This window comes from Anomaloglossus baeobatrachus, chromosome 11 (assembly GCF_048569485.1).
Source record: "Anomaloglossus baeobatrachus isolate aAnoBae1 chromosome 11, aAnoBae1.hap1, whole genome shotgun sequence".
Lineage (NCBI taxonomy): Eukaryota > Metazoa > Chordata > Amphibia > Anura > Aromobatidae > Anomaloglossus > Anomaloglossus baeobatrachus.
The window spans coordinates 50,988,288-51,011,876 of NC_134363.1; the positions used below are offsets into that span (position 1 = coordinate 50,988,288).

General features: G+C 53.6%; 1 protein-coding gene across 1 annotated transcript in view; it reads left to right on the forward strand.

Annotated features, from left to right (window-relative positions):
• The window catches only part of KIF18B (kinesin family member 18B), a 193,655-nt gene that overhangs the window by 149,688 nt on the left and 20,378 nt on the right, over positions 1 to 23,589 (forward strand). The window contains exon 12 of the mRNA XM_075328348.1: positions 10,723 to 10,934. Coding sequence (XP_075184463.1) covers positions 10,723 to 10,934 — 212 coding nt within the window. The remainder of the gene's footprint in view (positions 1 to 10,722; positions 10,935 to 23,589) is intronic.

Genomic DNA, 23,589 nt, shown 5'->3' on the forward strand with positions numbered 1-23,589 from the left:
GACGAGGGCTGGAGCCTGATTTACATGCTCCAGCCCTCTCACTAGGCACAGAGGGAAGCAGGCTTCCCGCTCTTGGTCAGGAACGCCCAGGGCCCGCCCCCCTTCCTCTCTCAGGACGCCGGCAGCCATTACATGCATGTCTGGCTGGAGGAAGGACGCAAGGCTCTGGGAGACCTAGACTGAGGGGCTTTGGGAGACCACACACCCGCTCTTAAGCGGGCGGTAAGCGGCTTTTCAGCTGGCCCCTCTAGTGCCTTACTGTGTATTAGTGTACTGTGTCACTGGACATAGATATTTATTGATTTCTTGCACTGTGAGGTCGCTTCCTGGCTGAATACCCCAGATCGCTCTGAGGAGGCAGCAACATGTCATCCACAAGACGCAAAGCTGCCAAGGCTAGGGCTGTGTGCACTGCGTGTGCTGCATGTGGGGCTGCTCTACAGCAGGCTCCAATGACCCCCATTGTGTGCAATGCTCAGATCCGGTGCTGCTTCGCCAGCCGGAGTCCGGAGAGGTAGTGACCCAGGCTGAGACGCTTGTAAGTCCTGCCCCGGTGTCAGGGACAGACTTTGCAGTTTTTGCGGATAATATGTCTGTGACTATGGCAAAAATCCTGGAAACTTTGCAATCCATGCCTGGGGCTCAGTCTATGGACACGGCGAGGTCTATGTCCTCTAATCCTCCGCAGTTGGATTTAATCCAGCCTGCAAGGGGGTCCCCGGCTTCTCAGGATGAGTATAATGACTCAGATGATTGCCCCAGCCACCCCAAGCGGGCTCGCTGGGAAAGACCCTCAACGTCATCACACTGCTCAGGGTCTCAGCGCAATCAGTCTCCCTGTGATGTGTCTGAAGAGAGTGATCAGGAGTCTAATCCTGGAACCCCTCTCAATCTGGATGCCCCGGATGGGGACGCCATGGTAAACGATCTTATCTCAGCCATCAATAGGCTGTTAGATATTTCTCCCCCAGCCCCTTCAGCAGAAGAGGCAGCGGCAGAGCAGGAGAAGTTTCGTTTCCTCTATCCCAAGCGTAAATTAAGTGCTCTGTTGGATCACTCTGACTTCAGAGAATCAATCCAGAAACACGACGCTCATCCAGAAAAGCGTTTCTCTAAACGTTCTAAGGATACACGTTATCCTTTCCCCCCTGATGTGGTCAAGCGCTGGACCCAGTGTCCAAAGGTGGACCCCCCGATTTCCAAGCTTGCAGCTAGATCCATAGTTGCAGTGGAGGATGGCGCTTCACTTAAGGATGCCAATGACAGACAGATGGACCTTTGGTTAAAATCTGTCTATGAAGCTATCGGCGCGTCGTTTGCTCCAGCATTCGCAGCCGTATGGGCACTCCAAGCTATTTCAGCTGGTTTAGCAAAAGTGGATGCTATCATACATCCAGCGGTGCCGCAAGTGGCGCACCTTACCTCGCAGATGTCTGCGTTTGCCTCTTACGCTATCAATGCGGTCCTAGAATCTACCAGCCGCACCTCAATGGCGTCTGCCAATTCGGTAGTTTTGCGCAGGGCATTGTGGTTAAAGGACTGGAAAGCAGATGCTGGTTCCAAAAAATGTTTAACCAGCTTGCCTTTATCTAGAGATAGACTGTTTGGCGAGCCATTGGCTGACATCATTAAGCAGTCCAAGGGTAAAGACTCTTCTTTACCCCAGCCCAGAACAAGCAAACCTCAGCAGAGAAAGTGGCAGCAGAAGTTTCAGTCCTTTCGAGGTTCGGGCAAAACACAATTCTCCTCGTCCAAAGGGACTCAGAGGACGCAAAGAAACTCAGATTCCTGGCGGGCTCACTCACGCCCCAAGAAAGCAAATGGAGGAACCGCTTCCAAAGCGGCTACCTCATGACTTCCAGTCCCCTCCCTCCGCATCTCCGGTCGGGGGCAGGCTCTCCCGCTTTTACGACACTTGGATGTCACAGGTCAAAGACCGGTGGGTGACAGACATTTTGTCTCGCGGGTACAGAATCGAGTTCAGTTCTCGTCCTCCAGCTCGGTTCTTCAGAACCTCCCCACATCCAGACCGTGTAGATGTCCTGCGGCAGGCGGTGGACTCCCTAAGAGCGGAAGGAGTAGTGGTTCCTGTACCGTCTCAGGAACAAGGGAGAGGGTTTTACTCCAATCTCTTTGTGGTGCCAAAAAAGGACGGCTCGTTCCGTCCTGTTCTGGACCTAAAACTGCTCAACAAACATGTGCACGCCAGACGGTTCCGGATGGAAACCCTCCGTTCTGTCATTGCCTCAATGTCTCAAGGAGACTTCCTTGCCTCAATAGACATCAAAGATGCTTATCTCCACGTGCCAATTGCTACAGAACATCAACGTTTTCTACGTTTTGTGATAGGAGACGACCATCTTCAGTTCGTAGCTCTGCCATTCGGTCTGGCGACAGCCCCCCGGGTCTTCACCAAGGTCATGGCGGCGGTGGTAGCAGTCTTGCACTCTCAGGGACACTCGGTGATCCCTTACCTAGACGATCTACTTGTCAAGGCACCCTCTCAAGAGGCATGCCAACTCAGTCTACAGGCTACGCTGGAGACTCTCCAGACTTTTGGATGGATCATCAACTTTCCAAAGTCAAATCTGTCACCGACACAGTCACTAACGTATCTTGGCATGGAGTTCCATACTCGAGCAGCGAGAGTGAAGCTTCCGCTAAACAAGCAGCGGTCCCTACAGACAGGGGTGCAATCTCTCCTTCAGGGCCAGTCGCACCCCTTACGGCGCCTCATGCACTTCCTAGGGAAGATGGTGGCAGCCATGGAAGCAGTTCCCTTTGCGCAGTTTCATCTGCGTCCACTTCAATGGGACATTCTCCGCCAATGGGACGGGAAGACGACTTCCCTAGACAGGAAAGTCTCTCTTTCCCAGACGGCCAAGGACTCTCTACAATGGTGGCTCCTTCCCACCTCATTGTCTCAGGGAAGATCCTTCCTGCCCCCATCCTGGGCAGTGGTCACGACAGATGCGAGTCTGTCGGGGTGGGGAGCAGTGTTTCTACACCACAGGGCTCAGGGGACGTGGACTCCGCAAGAGTCCACCCTTCAGATCAATGTTCTGGAAATCAGGGCAGTGTATCTTGCCCTACTAGCCTTTCAACAGTGGCTGGAAGGAAAGCAGATCCGAATCCAGTCGGACAACTCCACAGCGGTGGCATACATCAACCACCAAGGAGGGACGCGCAGCCGGCAAGCCTTTCAGGAAGTCCGGCGCATTCTGAATTGGGTGGAGGACACAGCATCCACCATCTCCGCGGTTCACATCCCAGGCGTAGAAAACTGGGAAGCAGACTTCCTCAGTCGCCAGGGTATGGACGCAGGGGAATGGTCCCTTCACCCGGACGTGTTTCAAGAAATCTGTCGCCGCTGGGGGGTGCCGGACGTCGACCTAATGGCGTCTCGGCACAACAACAAGGTCCCGGCATTCATGGCGCGGTCGCGCGATCAAAGAGCCCTGGCGGCAGACGCCTTGGTGCAAGATTGGTCGCAGTTCCGCCTCCCATATGTATTCCCGCCTCTGGCACTCTTGCCCAGAGTATTACGCAAGATCAGATCCGATTGCAGCCGCATCATACTCGTCGCCCCAGACTGGCCGAGGAGATCGTGGTATCCGGATCTGTGGCATCTCACGGTCGGCCGACCGTGGTCACTTCCAGACCGTCCAGACCTGCTGTCTCAAGGGCCGTTTTTCCATCAGAATTCTGCGGCCCTGAACCTGACTGTGTGGCCATTGAGTCCTGGATCCTATCGTCAACAGGCTTATCCCAGGGAGTGGTAGCCACAATGAGACAAGCTAGGAAGTCAACTTCTGCTAAGATCTACCACAGAACGTGGAAGATTTTCTTAACCTGGTGCTCTGCTCAGGGAGTGTCTCCCTGGCCATTTGCATTGCCCACTTTTCTGTCTTTCCTGCAATCAGGGTTGGAAAAGGGCTTGTCGCTCAGCTCCCTTAAAGGGCAAGTCTCGGCACTATCCGTGTTTTTTTCAGAAGCGTCTAGCACGTCTTCCTAAGGTGCGCACGTTCCTGCAGGGGGTCTGTCATATTGTGCCCCCGTACAAGCGGCCGTTGGATCCATGGGATCTGAACAGAGTACTAGTTGCTCTCCAGAAGCCGCCTTTCGAGCCTCTCAAAGAAGTTTCTTTTTCTCGCCTGTCACAGAAAGTGGCGTTTCTTGTTGCGATCACATCGCTTCGGCGAGTGTCTGAGCTGGCAGCTCTGTCATCCAAGGCTCCCTTCTTGGTGTTCCACCAGGACAAGGTAGTGCTGCGCCCCATTCCGGAGTTTCTCCCTAAGGTCGTATCCTCGTTTCATCTTAATCAGGATATATCCTTGCCTTCCTTTTATCCTCATCCGGTTCACCGGTATGAAAAGGACTTGCGTTTGCTAGATCTGGTGAGAGCACTCAGGATCTACATTTCCCGCACGGCGCCCATGCGCCGTTCCGATGCACTTTTTGTCCTTGTCGCCGGTCCGCGCAAGGGGTTGCAGGCTTCTAAAGCCACCTTGGCTCGATGGATCAAAGAACCAATTATAGAGGCCTACCGTTCTGCTGGGCTTCCGGTTCCTTCAGGGCTAAAAGCCCACTCAACCAGAGCCGTGGGTGCGTCCTGGGCATTACGGCACCAGGCTTCGGCTCAACAGGTGTGTCAGGCAGCTACCTGGTCGAGTCTGCACACTTTCACCAAGCATTATCAGGTGCATACCTATGCTTCGGCGGATGCCAGCTTAGGTAGAAGAGTCCTGCAGGCGGCAGTGACATCCCCGTAGGGGGGGGCTGTTTTGCAGCTCTAACATGAGGTATTTCTTTACCCACCCAGGGACAGCTTTTGGACGTCCCAATCGTCTGGGTCTCCCAATAGAGCGCTGAAGAAGAAGGGAATTTTGTTACTTACCGTAAATTCCTTTTCTTCTAGCTCTTATTGGGAGACCCAGCACCCGCCCTGTTGTCCTTCGGGATTGTTTTTGCTGTTTGCGGGTACACATGTTGTTCATGTTGAACGGGTTTTTCAGTTCTCCGATGTTACTCGGAGTTAATTTGTTTAAACCAGTTGTTGGCTTCCTCCTTCTTGCTTTGGCACTAAAACTGGAGTACCCGTGATACCACGGGGGGGTATAGCCAGAAGGGGAGGGGCCTTGCACTTTTGGTGTAGTGCTTTGTGTGGCCTCCGGAGGGCAGTAGCTATACCCCAATCGTCTGGGTCTCCCAATAAGAGCTAGAAGAAAAGGAATTTACGGTAAGTAACAAAATTCCCTTCTTCAGTATGCACTGCATGTAAGCTCCTACTGCCGGAACCGAGCACCTATCCACATTGTGATGCCTGCTCTAACCTGACGATGCCTCAGCCTGGAATCGCTCCCCCAGGGGTCTCTCAGGCTGCTCCGGCTCCGGTGGCTGAACCCCCGGCTTGGGTAGAATCCTTAACCAGGTCTATCTCCCAGTCTTTTGCTGACTCCATGGGACATCTGTCCAGGACCTTGCTGAGCATGCATCAGCCCCCTTCACAGGGTGCCTCTGCTGCTAGGTCTCTCTCAGGACCGGAGCTCACAGAGGATTCATCATCTGGTCCCAGACCCCGTCCTTCAAAGAAGAGACGCAGGGCTCCCTCTCCTTCCTCGTCCCGCGGCTCGGTCTCAGAAGCTGACTCGCAGGACGAGGAGGATGCCTTTACTGGGGGCTCGAAGACTACCTCCATGTGCCCCATTGGTCTGTCCGAAAGTGATTCAGATGTTAGTGATTTGATTGCGTCCATTAATTCTGTACTGGATCTCAATCCGCCAGTGTCAGAGGAGCAACCCTCTCTGGCAGAAAAGCACCAGTTTACCTCGCCTAAGAGAGCAAAGAGTGTGTTCTTTAACCACTCCAGTTTTCAGGCCGCTGTGTCCAAGCCCAGGGCCTGCCCTGACAAACGCTTCCCAAAGCGTGGTTCTGATGACCGTTTTCCCTTTCAACCTGAGGTGGTCAAGGAGTGGGCTCATTCACCAAAGGTAGACCCCCCGGTGTCTAGACTCTCAGCCCGGACCGTTGTATCAGTGGCTGATGGCACCTCACTTAAGGATTCAACTGACCGCCAGGTTGACCTTCTGGCCAAATCTGTATATGAGGCTGCAGGGGCCTCGTTCTCCCCGACTTTTGCAGCAGTGTGGGCTCTCAAAGCCATCTCTGCTTCTCTAGAGGAGATGCATTCCCTCACCAGGGAATCTATGCCCGAAATGGTTGCCTTAACTGCTCAGGCTTCAGTTTTCTCATCCTATGCCATGTCTGCCATGCTGGAGGCTTCTCATCGCACTGCGGTGGCTTCGGCTAATTCCCTCGCTATCCGCAGGATCTTGTGGCTTCGAGAGTGGAAGGCAGATGCTTCTTCAAAGAAGTACCTTGCTGGACTCCCCTTTGCTGGGTCCCGGCTGTTCGGTGAACAGCTGGATGAAATTATTAAGGAAGCTACTGGCGGGAAGAGTACTTCCATGCCACAAACTAAAACCAGGAAACCTGTCCAGGGTAGGAATCAGTCGAGGTTTCGTTCCTTTCGTTCCTCTAACTGGTCGTCCTCTAAGCCCTCGGCCTCGTCCGCTAACTCAGCTAAGGACCAAAAATCCAACTGGCGCACAAAAGCGCGTCCACAGAAGACCGCAGGAGCGGCTGCCACTAAGGCAGCCTCCTCGTGACTATCTGTCCGTGCCAGCAACGTCCTTAGTCGGTGGCAGGCTCTCCCACTTTGGCGACGCGTGGTTTCAACACGTCTCCGATCAGTGGGTGCGGGATATCATCTCCCACGGCTACAGGATAGAATTCTCTTCCAGCCCGCCAAATAGATTTTTTCTGTCAACTCGCCCCTGCTCCAAGGCCGCCGCCTTCTCACAGGCCGTGGCATCCTTGCAGGCCAACGGAGTAATTGTACCGGTTCCCGCCCGGGAACGGTTCAGAGGTTTCTACTCAAATCTTTTCCTAGTCCCCAAAAAGGACGGGTCCTTCCGGCCCATCCTGGATCTCAAGCTTCTCAACAAGCATGTTCAGGTGCGGCATTTTCGCATTGGAGTCTCTGCGGTCAGTCATTGCCTCAATGACCCAAGGGGATTTCCTGGCATCCATCGACATCAGAGATGCCTATCTGCATGTGCCAATTGCAGTTTCTCACCAGCGTTGGCTGCATTTTGCAATCGGAGACGAACATTTCCAATTCGTGACTCTCCCCTTCGGTTAGCCACGGCCCCTCGGGTATTCACCAAGGTCATGGCAGCAGTGGTTGCGGTTCTGCACCTCCAGGGGTTGGCAGTGATTCCTTACCTGGACGACCTTCTTGTCAAGGCTTCATCCAGCGCAGACTGTCAGCGGAGTGTCTCGCTCACTCTCGCCACTCTAGCCCAATTCGGGTGGCTTGTCAATCTGCCAAAATCCACTCTGACTCCAACCCAGAGGCTCACGTACTTAGGGATGCAGTTCGAGACTCTGCCGGCTCTTGTGAAGTTGCCCTTAATCAAACAACAGTCCCTCCAACTGGCGGTGCGCTCTCTGCTGAGGCCCAGCCATTATTCCATCAGGCACCTGATGCAGGTGCTGGGTCAAATGGTGGCCTCCATGGAGGCGGTTCCCTTTGCCCAGTTCCATCTGCGTCCTCTGCAGCTGGACATTCTCCGCTGTTGGGACAAGCGGCCTTCCTCCTTGCACAGGTTAGTGGCTCTGTCGCCACAGACCAGGAGATCTCTTCAGTGGTGGCTTCGGCCCCTCTCTCTGTCTCAGGGGCGCTCCTTCCTGGTCCCGTCCTGGGTGATCCTCACCACGGATGACAGTCTATCCGGCTGGGGAGCGGTATGTCTCCACCACCGAGCGCAGGGCACTTGGACTCCGTCCGAGTCAGCCCTTTCGATCAATGTGCTGGAAACCAGAGCCGTGCTTCTGGCTCCCCTAGCTTTTCACCATCTGCTGGCGGGCAGGCACATCCGAGTCCAGTCGGACAACGCGACAGCGGTTGCCTACATCAATCACCAAGGCGGGACACGCAGCCGCCTGGCAATGTTGGAGGTACAACGCATCCTTCAATGGGCGGAGGACTCCAAGTCCACCATATCCGCAGTCCACATCCCAGGCGTGGAAAACTGGGAGGCAGATTATCTCAGCCGTCAAACCGTGGACGGCGGCGAGTGGTCCCTGCATCCGGCAGTGTTTCAGTCACACTGCCGCAAGTGGGGCACTCCGGACGTGGACCTAATGGCATCCCGTCACAACAACAAGGTTCCGGTTTACGTGGCTCGCTCCCACGATCCTCAGGCATTCGCCGCGGACGCTCTGGTTCAAGACTGGTCCTAGTTTCGTCTGTCCTACGTGTTTCCCCCTCTAGGGCTCTTGCCCAGAGTTCTGCGCAAGATCAGACTGGAGGGCCATCGAGTCCTTCTCATTGCTCCGGACTGGCCCAGGCGAGCTTGGTACCCAGACCTGCTCCATCTGTCCGTAGAGGTGCCGTGGTATCTTCCGGACCGTCCAGACCTGCTCTCGCAAGGTCCGTTTTTCCACCTGAATTCTGCGGCTCTCATATTGACGGCGTGGCTCTTGAGTCCTGGATCTTGACGGCTTCCGGTATCCCACCTGAGGTCATCTCCACTATGACTCGGGCCCGTAAGTCTTCCTCTGCCAAGATCTATCACAGGACTTGGAAGATTTTCCTGTCCTGGTGTCGCTCTTCCGGCCATTTTCCTTGCCGACCCTTCTGTCCTTTCTACAGTCCGGTCTGCAGCTGGGACTGTCCCTCAACTCTCTCAAGGGACAAGTCTCGGCTCTGTCAGTGCTGTTCCAGCGGCGTATCGCCCGGCTGGCTCAGATCCGCACCTTCTTGCAAGGCGCGTCTCACATCATTCCGCCTTACCGGCGGCCCTTGGATCCCTGGGACCTCAATTTTGGTTCTCACGGTTTTGCAGAAACCCCCCCCTTGAGCCTCTTAGGGAGGTTTCTTTGTTTCGTCTTTCACAGAAAGTGGTCTTTCTAGTGGCCATAACTTCCCTCAGGAGAGTCTCTGATTTGGCTGCGCTCTCTTCGGAGTCACCTTTTTTGGTTTTTCATCAAGACAAGGTGGTTCTCCGTCCGACTCCGGACTTTCTTCCTAAGGTGGTCTGTCCTTTCCACCTTAACCAGGACATTACCCTACCTTCCTTTTGTCCGGCTCCTGTTCATCGCTTTGAAAAAGCGCTGCATACTCTGGATCTGGTGCGTGCTCTCCGGATCTATTTGTCTCGCACCGCTGCTCTTAGGCGGTGCACCTCTCTTTTTGTGCTAACCACAGGTCGGCGCAAGGGCCTCTCTGCTTCTAAGCCGACCTTAGCCCGTTGGATTAGGTCGGCCATTTCGGTGTTCTCAGGTGCCTCCCCCGCCGGGGATCAAGGCACACTCGACCAGAGCTGTCGGTGCCTCTTGGGCTTTCAGGCACCAGGCTACGGCTCAGCAGGTCTGTCAGGCGGCCACTTGGACTAGCCTGCATACCTTTTCAAAGCACTATCAAGTGCATGCTCATGCTTCGGCAGATGCGAGCTTGGGCAGACGCATCCTTCAGGCGGCTGTCGCCCATTTGTGAAGTTAGGCTCCGCCTACTTTCTTAGTTTTTTTGTTTATTCCCACCCATGGACTGCTTTGAGACGTCCCATGGTCTGGGTCTCCCATAGGAACGATAAAGAAAAAGAGAATTTTGTTTACTTACCGTAAATTCTTTTTCTTATAGTTCCGTATTGGGAGACCCAGCACCCTCCCTGTTGGCACTTCTTGTTCCGCGTGTTATCACCGGCTGTTGTCGTAGACAGAGACTCCGGTTGTTCCGGTTCTTGCTCTGTTTTTACTTGTGGGTGGGTATTCTCCTTCAGCTTTTGCACTAAACTGGCTAGATCTGGTTCTCCAGGGGGTGTATAAGCTCAGAGGGAGGAGCTACACTTTTTAGTGTAGTACTTTGTGTGTCCTCCGGAGGCAGAAGCTAAACACCTATGGTCTGGGTCTCCCAATACGGAACTATAAGAAAAAGAATTTACGGTAAGTAAACAAAATTCTCTTTTTTTTTTTTTATAAAAAAAAAAGCGAGAATATTCAAAAGAGCAGCAGGAATAAATGAATAGGGGGGGAACCTGGACACTTTTGACCTGGTATGCCTTAAAGTGTATGTACCAAGATTGGAAGTGCTCTGTTAACAGAATAGTGAATAATTTCCGAATTGCAGAGAACCCCACTAATCCACAGAATGGTGCTGTGCAAGCCCCATGTGAATTGAGGGTAGGTCATGCACACCTTACCCCATTCATTCTGTGCTGGAGAACCTCTATAGTCTTGGATCTGAGTTCCTGGTCAGTCAGATCTGCAAACTCCATGCCCAAAATTAATGTAGTCCCATGTTGTGAGGACCATCGAAGGCTTTCTGAGAGGTTTTCTCTCTTTTAATAAGTATAACGGACGAACTACAAGCGATGGAGAAGTATCCCGTATCTTATGGATAAAGACTAAATGTCCAAACGTGGTACAACCGCTTTATTATCGGTGCGTGCTTGACCTCTGGGAGCCCCGCCATTGCCTCCACTTTCGTCTTTCCCTTGCGCACTGATCGGTGGGAGTTCGCCCTCAGGACCCCGCTGATTATTGCATTGCATTCACAGTAGTGTTTTTAACATTGAACGTAATGTTTGGCCAATTTACCCAATAAGTAAGTTTACCGCAAGGTGTGAACATAACCGTAACGTTCTTGTTTGTTCCCAGACTGGTCGCCGCCCTCCTGAACATTGCGCGCAGGCAGCATGCCGTCCTGAAACGAGCCGACCTGCAGACCCCAGAAATGGAGGAGGAACTGCAAGCGCTGGAGCTGTTAATCGCGGGGGATCAAAGGGTCCCTGATTCGACGCCGACGGGGAGAGAGCCAAAATCTGACCTGTATGAAGAAGATGATAGTAAAAGCGTCAAACCAATCAAGGGTGAGTTGGGTGTGGAAGCAGATTGTGGGACATGCAATGAATGGATAAGCTCAAGGAAAGCCGCAGCAGAGTACAGGCTGCCACAAACAAATAACAAACATGGAGACTTTTCCGCCATGTGCCATGGATTTGCTATGGGTGTTTGACTTATGATTCAGCATTGCAGCCACTTAGTCCACCTGCAGTGGAGCTGTCACGCTAGGTATGGAGAAGTTCAAGTGACTAGCAAAAGGGAAGGCAAGGGAAACCCTGTCTCTAGGGAAAGGGAAGATGGTGACCCCTGACCGAACCTACTGCTGGTCCCTGGGGTCCATCACCACCCTAGATAGGTTCCACACCTATGCGCCGAGCCGTATACTTGACCCTAGGACCCTAAATAGGGAGTAGATGGGATCAGCTGTTTGTCAACCACACTAAAGAAGACACAATGTGGATACCCAGGGGGAAATGCATGAACTACTTATCCACAGATGATACAGGTAGAAGTTCAGCAAAGCTTTCTGCAACAATACCTCAGAGGAGTGCGAGCCACCTGCTTGCAACCAGAGCTTGTATGAACTGAAAATATCACCAGCACCAGACCAGGGAAGATGGGAGTATTTAAGCACCAAGAGAATACTGATGATCAGCAGCTGGGTGGAAAGCGAGCTTTGCTGGGTCCAAAAGGGGGAGAGATTAATCCAGCAGGAAAGCTACCTTTACCAATGAATACTGACAGCAGGGACAATAGAAAGTCAGGGAGGATTCCGCGCAGCCAAACGCTGTGACCTTCTATGGCCAGAAACCACATGACTATGTCACCCGAGACAGGAGGAGAACTAACAGCACAGCTCCAATCAGAAAACATCGTCTGTGTGCACTTTTTTGTGCCCAGGAGCTGTGCTGTGCAAAGACATGGGAAGGGCTGCCGTAACCTGCGCAGTGGTGGGAACCAGGGAAAACTGCAAAGGGTCCAGCGCCGAGGACCCTTTAAACTGGGGATCGGTGGAGAATATTAGTGTTATGGTTTCCGGAGGGAAAGAGCAGTCGAGCGGCTGGGACAGCAGGGAGCGATGCACATCGGGAGCCGTACACTGAGCCGTGAGATGACGGATATATATAGGAGATTAACTACCACTATTCCCGGGGCAGCTATAGATTACAGCTCTATGTGTGCTGGTTTTTGTGGTTGTTCCTCCTGCGGTTTCCCTTTTTGCAGAGGACGCTTCTGATGACACTTTTATTTTAGCTCTTGCTTTTCATTTATAACGCTCCATTTGCAGTGATGGCTGGAAAGCCGTAAAACAGTCGCTCTGCCTCCCCCCGTGGAGCAAAAACAAACTCCCTGGTCCTTACAGGTTTAGGTCTAGATGAGCTGAGGCATTCCAGGTCATGTGCAATAATTATTCATTACCGCCGATTAATGCCACGGAGCAGGGGGACTATGACGAGACGATGGGGTTTTCTGGGAATTCTTGTTTATGTACATATTGTGCTTCTTTACTTAGAGGGGTAGTAAATCACAGAATTTATGGGGGGAAATATGGAAATATTTTTAAAAAAAAAAAATGGAGACCTATCCGTCTACTAGCGGTCCTGTGGATCCCGCGTGGGCCGCTACGGATATACTGCCAACTCTGTTTTGGAAGCCACAGGACCGCTGAAGCCTGTGATTGGCTGCAGTGGTCAGGTGACTAGAGAGTGTCATCAGTTGTTTCACCAACTCTTCTAATCAACTGACCGCTGCAGCCAATCACAGGCTTCAGCGGTCCTGTCTCTTCTGAAACCGACTTGGCACTACTTTGGAGAGCCCTGTGCCGGATCCACAGGACTGTTGGTAGGTTAGTATGCCAAAGATTTTTTTTTATTATTATTTTAAAATTTCTGTGTCAAACAAACACTTTGAATGCTACCAACATCTTTATTCCTTAGAAGCCTGCATTGTAATGTTCCTCTGTTACTCTGCCTGGAAAAATATTAATGCATTAACAACTTGGAAATACCATTCCACTTCTCAGTAGGGGGACACTGCACAATCTGCCGCTGTCTACCCTGATTGGGCAGTGAGATATTGTTTGGACACACACAGTTGTCAGTTTAATTATTATTTCTTTGTCGCTCCATTGGGAGACCCAGACAATTGGGTGTATAGCTACTGCCTCCGGAGGCCACACAAAGTATTACACTTAAAAGTGTAAACCCCTCCCCTCTGCTATACACCCTCCCGTGCATCACGGGCTCCTCAGTTTTTATGCTTTGTGCGAAGGAGGCACACATGCACGCATAGCTCCACATCTTAGTCAGCAGCAGCTGCTGACTATGTCGGATGGAAGAAAAGAGGGCCCATATTAGGGCCCCCAGCATGCTCCCTTCTCACCCCACTCTGGTCGGCGGTGTTGTTAAGGTTGAGGTACCCATTGCAGGTACAGAGGCTGGAGCCCACATGCTGTTTTCCTTCCCCATCCCTTTAGGGCTCTGGGTGAAGTGGGATCCTAACCGGTCTCCAGGCACAGGGGACCGTGCTCCCTCCGCAGCCCCTGGGGAATCTGCTGGACAGGAGCCGGGTATCGTCAGGGACAAGGCCCTGCTACTGTGAGGTACTCTGTGTCCCCGTGGGGACCACGCATGGAGCGCTGGTGCCATATACACTGCAGCACTGCTGGGTGTGTTAGTGCGCCGGGGGACCACCGCGCCGACCGCGCTGTGAGGTACTCTGTGTCCCCGTGGGGACCGCGCATGGAGCGCTTGTGCCATACACACTGCAGCACTGCTGGGTGTGTTAGTGCGCCGGGGACTACCGCGCCGGCCGCGCTTATTTGCGGGCCGCGCTTATAAATTTAGTCCCCGGCTTTTGCGGCCTAGTATCGCATATTCCCGCCCACAGGCCTGCCAGTCAGGGGAAGGGCGGGACGCTGCACAGGACGTCAGCGCTGAGGGCTGGAGCATACTCTGTATCCTCCTCCCCCCTCACTCAGCACAGTGGGGCACTAGATTCCCGCACTTTCTAGGGCACGCCCACGGCCCCCTCCTCCCCACAGAGCGCCGGCAGCCATTACTGTCAGCTCTTCTGACGCTGGAGAGGAGAGACACCAGGGAGGCCCAGGCAGGGATTCTGGTGATCACACATATCTATATATATATGCTTCTGTGCTATACATGTATGGTCGCACTGTTGAATTTTGGCTACTCCAGGAGAAGCCTTACAGTCCTCCCGGGCACTGTTCAATCATTACCGCCCCCGGACCTGCCAGTCAGGGGGAAGGGCGGGACAGTCGGGCTGACGCCGACAGTGAGGGCCGGAGCACACTTCGCTGTCCTCCGCCCCCCTCACTATTCACGCTACGGCTCTGATCCCCGCAAGGTACTCAGTGTCCCCTTGGGGACGGTGCAGAGAGCACCTTCGCCTCAGACTTGGCGACTACCGCGCCGACCGCGCCTGCTGGCCGGCCGCGGTCTGTAACTTTAGCTCCCGGCTTTTGCGGCCTAGCGCCTTAAACTCCCGCCCCTGGCCCTGCCAGTCAGGGGGAAGGGCGGGACGGTCAGTCGGAGGCTAGCAGTGACGGCTGGAGCACACTTGACTGTTCTCCGCCTCCCTCACGTTTCACTCAGGGCACCAGATTCCCGCACTTTTGGGGTTACGCCCACGGCTCTCCCATCCACTGTACGCCGACAGCCATGTTTTCAGCAGCACATACTGCTTCAGGGTCGGTACACCAGGGGGCTTCTTCTCGATGCTGGGCCCCCTAGAGTGATGAACTGTATATGTGATGCACTGTATATATGGAATATAATGTTTGTATGCAGTTTCACAGTTCGGCGGTACATATGTATCCTCAGTGATCACTGTGAACATTGCTCGGGCCATGTGGCTCTCGCTCAGCCGGTGTCGGGGGCACTGTTGAGCTTCGCCGGCGTTCCCTGTCCAGGCGGCAGGGACAGAGTTACAGCTTGCTGAGAAACTCTCTGGGTCATTTTCACTATCCATGTCTCAGGCTATGGACAAATGGTCGGCTAAGAGACTAGGAGTTTGCAGTCCAGCCCGGCCCCTTACACAGGCCCCGGGCACTGCGGGATCGCCCCAGGCCTCTATCGGTCTGCGACGAAGCGTGTTCCTGGGGTGGCCTCTAGTTATTACGTGGTGAACTCCAGCACGAACCGCAGTCCCAGTCCGGCTAAGCAGCCTTGCTTGGAATCTTCCCCGACTTCTTCAAGGGTCTCAGCTTGAGGACCCTCTAGAGGTTGGGGCGGAGGTCGCAACCCAGGACTCTGTCCGGACGTGGCTCTCAAGGCTTCACAGATACTGTCCAGAAGCACAGAACGCCTTATAACACACGTTGTCCCTTCCCCTCTGACGTTGTTCAGGTTTGGGCTCAGTGTCATAAAGTGCCCTCCAGTCTCTTGACCGGGCGGTCATCCTGGACTTCGCAATTAGCGTCTTTGACGTCTCAGGCGGTGGTATTTTCATCCTCCGCCGTGCACAGAGAACCTTTTCTGCATGGCGGTCCAGGTCAGGGGAGTGGTCCCCACATGTCCAAGAACGATGTAGGAGACATTCTGTCTTACGGTCACAGGATAGAGCTCAGTTCTCGTCCTCCGACTCGTTGCTTCAGAGCATCTCCGTCCCCCGAACGAGCCGATACACGTTTCCAGGCGGTGAACACTCCGAAGGCAGGAGAAGTTGCGATCCTCGTTCCCATTCAAGAACGTAGTCGCGGCTTTTTACTCCAGCTTGTTCGTGGTACCAGATAGGACGGATCACTCCGCCCTGTTCTGGACTTCACACTGCTCAACGGACAGAGAACCTGACGGTTCCGGATGGAATCTCTCCGCTTGCCATCGCCTTTGATGGCCCAAGGAGGCTTCCTAGCATCAATCGACATCAGGGATGTTTATCTCCACGTGCCGATTGTACCAGAATATCAGCGCTTCCTGCGCTTCGCCATAGGGAACGAACACTTTCTGTTCGTGGCACTAACTGCCGGCCTGGTGACAGCCCTACGGGCCTTCACCAAGGTCATGACAACGGTGGTAGCGGTCCTACTCTCTCAGGCAATCGGCTGGTCAAGGCCCCCTCTCGGGTGGCATGCCAACACAGCCTGAACATTGCCCTAGAGACTCTCCAGAGATTCGGGTGGTTCATCAATTTTTCCTAAAGTCAAAATTGACACCGGCCCAATCACTGACATATCTCGGCATGGAGTTTCATACTCTCTCAGCGATAGTGAAGCTTCCGCTGGACAAACAGCGTTCACTACTGACAGGGGTGCAATCGTTCCTTCGAGCCCAGTCACACCCTTTGAGGCGCCTCATGCACTTCCTAGAGAAGTTGGTGGCAGCAATGGAGGCAGCTCCGTTTGCGCAGATTCATCTGCGCACACTTTATTGGGACTTTCTCCGCAAATGGGACAGCAAATCGACGTCCCTCGACAAGAACGTTGCTCCTTCTCGGGCAGCCATGGCCTCCCTTCAGTGGTGGCTTCTTTCCACTCTTGTCAAAGGAAAAATCCTTCCTGCCCACATCCTGGGCTGTGGTCACGGCGGACGCGAGTCTGTCAGGGAGTCTTCCTCCGCCACAGGGCTCAGGGTACATGGACTCAGCAGAGTCCTCCCTCCAGATCAATGTTCTGGAGGTAAGGGCAGTGTTCTAGCCCTAAAAGCGTTCCAGCCATGGCTGGAAGGCAGGCAGATCCGAATTCAGTCGGACAACGCCACGGCGGTGGCATACATCAACCACCAAGGCGGCACAAGCAGTCGGCAAGCCTTCCAGCAAGTCCGGCGGATTCTGCTGTGGGTGGAAGCCACAGCCTCCACCATCTCCGCAGTTCACATCCCGGGCGTAGAAAACTGGGAAGCAGACTTTCTCAGTCGCCAGGGCATGGACGCAGGGGAATGGTCTCTTCGACCGGACGTGTTTCAAGAGATTTGTTGCCGCTGGGGGAAGCCGGACGTCGACCTTTTGGCGTCCCGGCACAACAACAAGGTCCCGGCATTCATGGCACGTTCTCAAGATCACAGAGCTCTGGCGGCAGACGCATTAGTTCAGGATTGGTCGCAGTTTCCACTGCCTCACGTATTTCTCCTCTGGCACTGCTGCCCAGAGCGTTACGCAGGATCAGATCCGACTGCCGCCGCGACATCCTCGTCGCTCCAGACTGGCCGAGGAGGTCGTGGTACACGGATCTGTGGCATCTCACGGTAGGCCAACCGTGGACACTACCAGACCGGCCAGCCGTGCTGTCTCAAGGGTTGTTTTTCCATCTGAATGCTGCGGCTCTCAACCTGACTGCGTAGCCATTGAGTCCTGGATCCTAGCGTCTTCAGGGTTATCTCAAGAGGTCATTGCCACTATGAGACAAGCCAGGAAACCAACGTCCGCCAAGATCTACCACAGGACGTGGAAGATCTTCTTATCCTGGTGCTCTGATCAGAGTTTTACTCTCTGGCCATTCGCCTTGCCCACTTTCTGTCCTTCCTTCAATCCGGAATGGAAAAGGGGTTGTCTCTCGGTTCCCTCAAGGGACAAGTTTCGGCGCGTTCTGTGTTGTTTTCAAAAACGCCTAGCCAAACTCCCTCAGGTACACACGTTCCTGCAGGGGGTTTGCCACATAGTCCCTCCTTACAAGCGTCGGCTAGAACCCTGGGATCGGAACAGGGTGATACCGGCTCTTCAGAAACCACCCTTCGAGCCAATGATTGATATTCTTTTCCACGACTTTCGCAGACGGTGGTCTTCCTAGTGGCAGTCACGTCACTCCGCAGAGTGTCTGACATAGCAGCGCTGTCATGCAAAGCCCCCCTTCCTGGTGTTTCACCAGGACAAGGTGGTTCTGCGTCCGGTTCCGGAATTTCTCCCGAAGGTGGTATCCTCTGTTCATCTCAATCAGGATATCTTCTTACCTTCTTTTTGTTCTCATCCGGTTCACCAATGTGAAAAGGATTTGCACTTGTTAGGTCTGGTGAGAACACTCAGACTCTACATTTCTCGTACGGCGCCCCTGCGCCGCTCGGATGCGCTCTTTGTCCTTGTCGCTGGCCAGCGTAAAGGGTCGCAAGCTCCCAAGTCAACTTGGCTCGGTGGATCAAGGAACCAATTCTTGAAGCCTACCGTTCTGCTGGGCTTCCGGTTCCTTCAAGGCTGAAGGCCCATTCTGCCAGAGCCGTGGGTGCGTCCTGGGCGTTACTGCACCAGGCTACGGCTCAGCAGGGGTGTCAGGCGACTACCTGGTTGAGTCTGCACGCCTTCACGGAGCACTATCTAGTGCATACCTACGCTCGGCAGATGCCAGCTTAGGTAGGCGAGTCCTTCAGGCGGCGGTTGTCCACCTGTAGGAAGGAGCCGTTGTACGGCTCTTTTACCGAGGTATTCTTTTACCCACCCAGGGACTGCTTTTGGACGTCCCAATTGTTTGGGTCTCCCAATGGAGCGACAAAGAAGAAGGGAATTTTGTTTACTTACCGTAAATTCCTTTTCTTCTAGCTCCAATTGGGAGACCCAGCACCCGCCCCTGTTCCCTTCGGGCTATTATTTCTTGTGTACACATGTTGTGCAGATTGAATTGTTCTTGGTCATGGTTTCAGTTCTCCGAACATCCTTCGGATTGAATTTACCTTAGACCAATTTATAAGTTTCCTCCTTCCTGCTTTTGCACCAAAACTGAGGAGCCCGTGATGCACGGGAGGGTGTATAGCAGAGGGGAGGAGTTTACACTTTTAAGTGTAATACTTTGTGTGGCCTCCGGAGGCAGTAGCTATACACCCAATTGTCTGGGTCTCCCAATTGGAGCTAGAAGAAAAGGAATTTACGGTAAGTAAACAAAATTCCCTTCTTTTTAGTATTTTTTTTTTTTTTTATTGTCGTTCTTATAAATGTTAATTATTTTTATTAATATTATATTTTTATTTAGTATTTTATTTATTATAATTCATTTATATTTTGTTTTTTATTTTTAATATTTTATTATATAATGTTCATATATTTTGTAATACATTTTTATGTTTCTTATTTATTAGTATTTTTTATTATATTTTAAATAAAAATTATTATATATATTGTATTAATATTATAACATTTTTATTTTGTATTATATTTTATCAATATTACTTTTTATTTATTTTATTTATATTTTTTATTAATACTTTTTTAATTATATTTCTTTGTCGCTCCATTGGGAGACCCAGACAATTGGGTGTATAGCTTCTGCCTCCGGAGGCCACACAAAGTATTACACTCAAAAGTGTAACCCCTCCCCTCTGCCTATACACCCTCCCGTGCATCACGGGCTCCTCAGTTTTATACTTTGTGTGGAAGGAGGCACACATCCACTCACACATCTCCATTTTAGTCAGCAGCAGCTGCTGATTGTATCGGTTGGAAGAAAAGAGGGGCCCCCGGCATGCTCCCTTCTCACCCCACTAAGTCGGCGGTGCTGTTAAGGTTGAGGTACCCATTGCGGGTACGACGGCCGGAGCCTCATGCCGTGTTTCCTTCTCCATCCCTTAGGGCTCTGGTAGAAGTGGGATCCGAAGCGGTCATCCAGGTTCTGGGACCGTGCTCCCTCCGCAGCCCCTGAGGGAATCTGCTGGACAGGAGCTTATCTATCCTCAGGGACAGGGCCCTGCATCACAAGGTACTCTGTGTCCCCATGGGGACTGTGTATGGAGCGCCTGGTTCCCGGACGCCGCAACTGGCTGCTGAATTGTGAAGACCGGGGACTACCGCGCCGACCGCGCCTGCTTGTCGGCCGCGGTATTAAATTTAGTCCCCGGCTTCATCGCGGCCTAGTGGCAAAACTCCCGCCCCCGGGCCTGTCTATCAGAGATAGGGGCGGGACAGCCGACCTGACGTCGGATGTGAGGGCCGGGGCATCCTGTATGCTCCCTCCCCCCTCACTGATCACTGTGGGGACCCCAGATTCCCGCACTTTTCCTAACGCCGCCCACGGCTTCACTCCTCCCCTGAGAGCTCCGGCAGCCATTTTTCGGACATTCTGCCGGTGGAGAATCACAGAGAACAGCTCTGCAGCTCTGGGAGACCAAGGCAGGGAATCTGGAGCACACACACCCCGCTTTTTAGCGGTCGGTAAGCCACACCGGTCACTCGGTGTTGGTCCCCCTGGGTTGCCGGTATAGATACGTATGTATATACTTATTTCTGTTCGGCCGGGCTGTATACCCTTTTTTCTATATAACCTCAGTGATCACGCTCCTAGGACACAACAGCATATCGGCCACAAGGAGCAAGGGCACTAAAGCACAGGGTTATTTTGCGACATGTACCTCTTGTGGGGCTATGTTACCTGCGGGTTCCACCTACCCTCACTGTGAGCAATGCTCGGCCCCTGTTACGCTTGCTCAGCCGGAGCCTCGGTCACTTGTGGGCCCCTCGGCTCAGGCAGACCCCCCTGCTTCCACTGTCCAGGTGGCAGCGACAGAGTTTGCAGTTTTTGCTGAAAAGCTCTCAGAGTCACTCTCACAATCCATGGCTCAGTCTATGGACAAATGGTCTGCCAAGTTGCTAGAAGCCCTGCAGTCCAGACCGGTCCTTACACAGGCCCCGGACCCTGTTAGATCGGCGCCTCCAGGTCCCTCTCGGTCCACCCCGGCCGGGGTGGGCCTTAGGTCTCACGTGGAGGACTCCTCCACGGACCACAGTCCCAGACCAGCTAAGCGGGCTCGCTTGGAATCTTCCCCGACTTCCTCACGCTGCTCGGGTTCCCAGCTTGAGGACTCTCTGGAGGACGTGGCGGAGGTTGCAGCTCAGGGCTCGGACCCTGATGTTGCTCTCAATCTTGATACACCTGAAGGGGACGCCTTAGTAAATGATCTTATCTCGTCCATCAATCAGGTGTTGGATCTATCTCCCCCGCCTCCACCTATAGAGGAGTCGGCCTCTCAGCAGGAGAAACACCAGTTTCGGTTTCCCAAACGTACACGGAGTGCATTTTTTGATCACTCTAACTTCAGGGATGCTATCCAGAAGCCCAGAGCGGTTCCGGACAAGCGCTTTACTAAGCGCCTTACTGACACACGTTACCCCTTCCCCGCTGACGTAGTTAAGGGTTGGGCTCAATGTCCCAAGGTGGATCCCCCAGTCTCCAGATTGGCGGCTAGATCTGTGGTTTCGGTTGCAGATGGCTCATCACTAAAAGATGCCACTGACAGGCAGATAGAGCTCCTGGTGAACTCCATCTATGAGGCCACGGGAGCGTCTTTTGCCCCGGCTTTTGCAGCCGTGTGAGCACTCCAAGCTATCTCAGCTTGTCTGGCTGAGATTAATGCGGTCACACGTACGTCTGCCCCGCAGGTTGCATCTTTAACCTCTCAGGCGTCGGCGTTTTCTTCCTACGCCATGAACGCAGTCCTAGACTCTGCTAGCCGGACAGCGGTGGCATCCGCTAATTCTGTTGCAGTCCGCAGGGCCATGTGGCTGCGCGAATGGAAGGCAGACTCTGCTTCCAAGAGGTTCTTAACCGGTTTGCCGTTTTCTGGCGATAGATTGTTTGGCGAACGATTGGATGAGATTATTAAGGAATCCAAGGGAAAGGACTCCTCCTTACCCCAGTCCAAACCTAAGAGACCTCAGCAACGAAAAATTCAATCGAGGTTTCGGTCCTTTCGTCCCTCCGCCAAGCCACAGTCCTCTTCGTCCAATAGACAGGACAAAGGCCAGAGGAACTCCTATGCGTGGCGGTCTAAGTCACGCCCCCAAAAGGCCGCCGTAGGCACTGCCCCCAAGGCGGCCTCCTCATGACTCACGGCATCCCCGAACCGCATCCTCGGTCGGTGGCAGGCTCTCCCGCTTTCGCGACGCCTGGTGGCCACATGTTCAAGACCGATGGGTGAGAGACATCCTGTCTCACGGTTACAGGATAGAGTTCAGCTCTCGTCCTCCGACTCGTTTCTTCAGAACCTCCCCGCCCCCCGCGCGGGCAGACGCACTTTTTCAAGCAGTGGACGCTCTGAAAAAAGGAGTTGTGACCCCCGTTCCCACTCAGGAACAGGGTCGCGGTTTTTACTCCAACTTATTCGTGGTGCCAAAGAAAGACGGATCATTCCGTCCCGTTCTGGACCTCAAATTGCTCAACAAACACGTGAGCACCAGACGATTCCGGATGGAATCTCTCCGCTCGGTCATCGCCTCAATGTCACAAGGAGACTTCCTCGCATCGATCGACATCAAGGATGCTTATCTCCATGTGCCGATCGCACCAGAACATCAACGCTTCTTGCGTTTCGCCATTGGGGACGAACACCTTCAGTTCGTGGCATTGCCCTTCGGCCTGGCGACAGCCCCACGGGTTTTCACCAAAGTCATGGCATCCGTTGTGGCGGTCCTGCATTCTCAGGGGCACTCGGTGATTCCCTAATTAGACGATCTCCTAGTCAGGGCACCTTCTCGGGTGGCGTGTCAACACAGCCTTACCGTCGCTCTGGAGACCCTCCAGCAGTTCGGGTGGCTCATCAACTTCCCAAAATCCAAGTTGACACCGACCCAATCTCTAACTTATCTAGGGATGGAGTTTCATACACAGTCAGCGGTAGTCAAGCTACCGCTAGACAAACAGCTGTCACTGCAGGCAGGGGTGCAATCTCTGATTCAGACTCAGTCACACCCCTTGAGACGCCTCATGCACTTCCTGGGGAAGATGGTGGCAGCGATGGAAGCAGTGCCTTTCGCGCAATTCCATCTGCGCCCTCTCCAGTGGGACATTCTCCACAAATGGGACAGGAGGTCGAACTCTCTCGACAAGAACGTCTCTCTTTCCCTTGCAACCAAGACGTCTCTTCAGTGGTGGCTTCTTCCCACTTCTCTATCACAGGGAAAATCCTTCCTGCCCCCAACCTGGGCTGTGGTCACCACGGACGCGAGCCTGTCAGGGTGGGGAGCGGTGTTCCTCCATCACAGGGCTCAGGGAACCTGGACTCCGTTAGAGTCTTCCCTTCAGATCAATGTCCTGGAGATAAGGGCAGTGTATCTGACCCTATTGGCTTTCCAGCAGTTGCTGGAGGGCAGGCAGATCCGTATCCAGTCGGACAACGCCACTGCCGTCGCATACATCAACCACCAAGGCGGCACGCGGAGTCGTCAAGCCATCCAAGAAGTCCGGCGAATTCTGCAGTGGGTGGAAGCCACAGCATCCACCATCTCCGCAGTTCACATACCGGGCGTAGAAAACTGGGAAGCAGATTTTCTCAGTCGTCAGGGCATGGATGCGGGGGAATGGTCCCTGCACCCAGAAGTGTTTCGAGAGATCTGTCGCCGCTGGGGAACGCCGGACGTCGATCTCATGGCGTCACGGCACAACAACAAGGTCCCGGCCTTCATGGCACGGTCTCAAGATCACAGAGCGCTGGCGGCGGACGCATTAGTTCAGGATTGGTCGCAGTTTCGACTGCCTTATGTATTTCCTCCTCTGGCGATGCTGCCCAGAGTACTACGCAAGATCAGGTCCGACTGCCGTCGCGCCATTCTCGTCGCTCCAGACTGGCCGAGGCGGTCATGGTACCCGGATCTGTGGCATCTCACGGTGGGTCAGCCGTGGGCGCTGCCAGACCGCCCAGACTTGCTGTCGCAAGGGCCGTTTTTCCATCTGAATTCTGCGGCCCTCAACCTGACTGTGTGGCCATTGAGTCCTGGCTCCTAGCGTCCTCAGGGTTGTCTCAGGATGTCATTGCC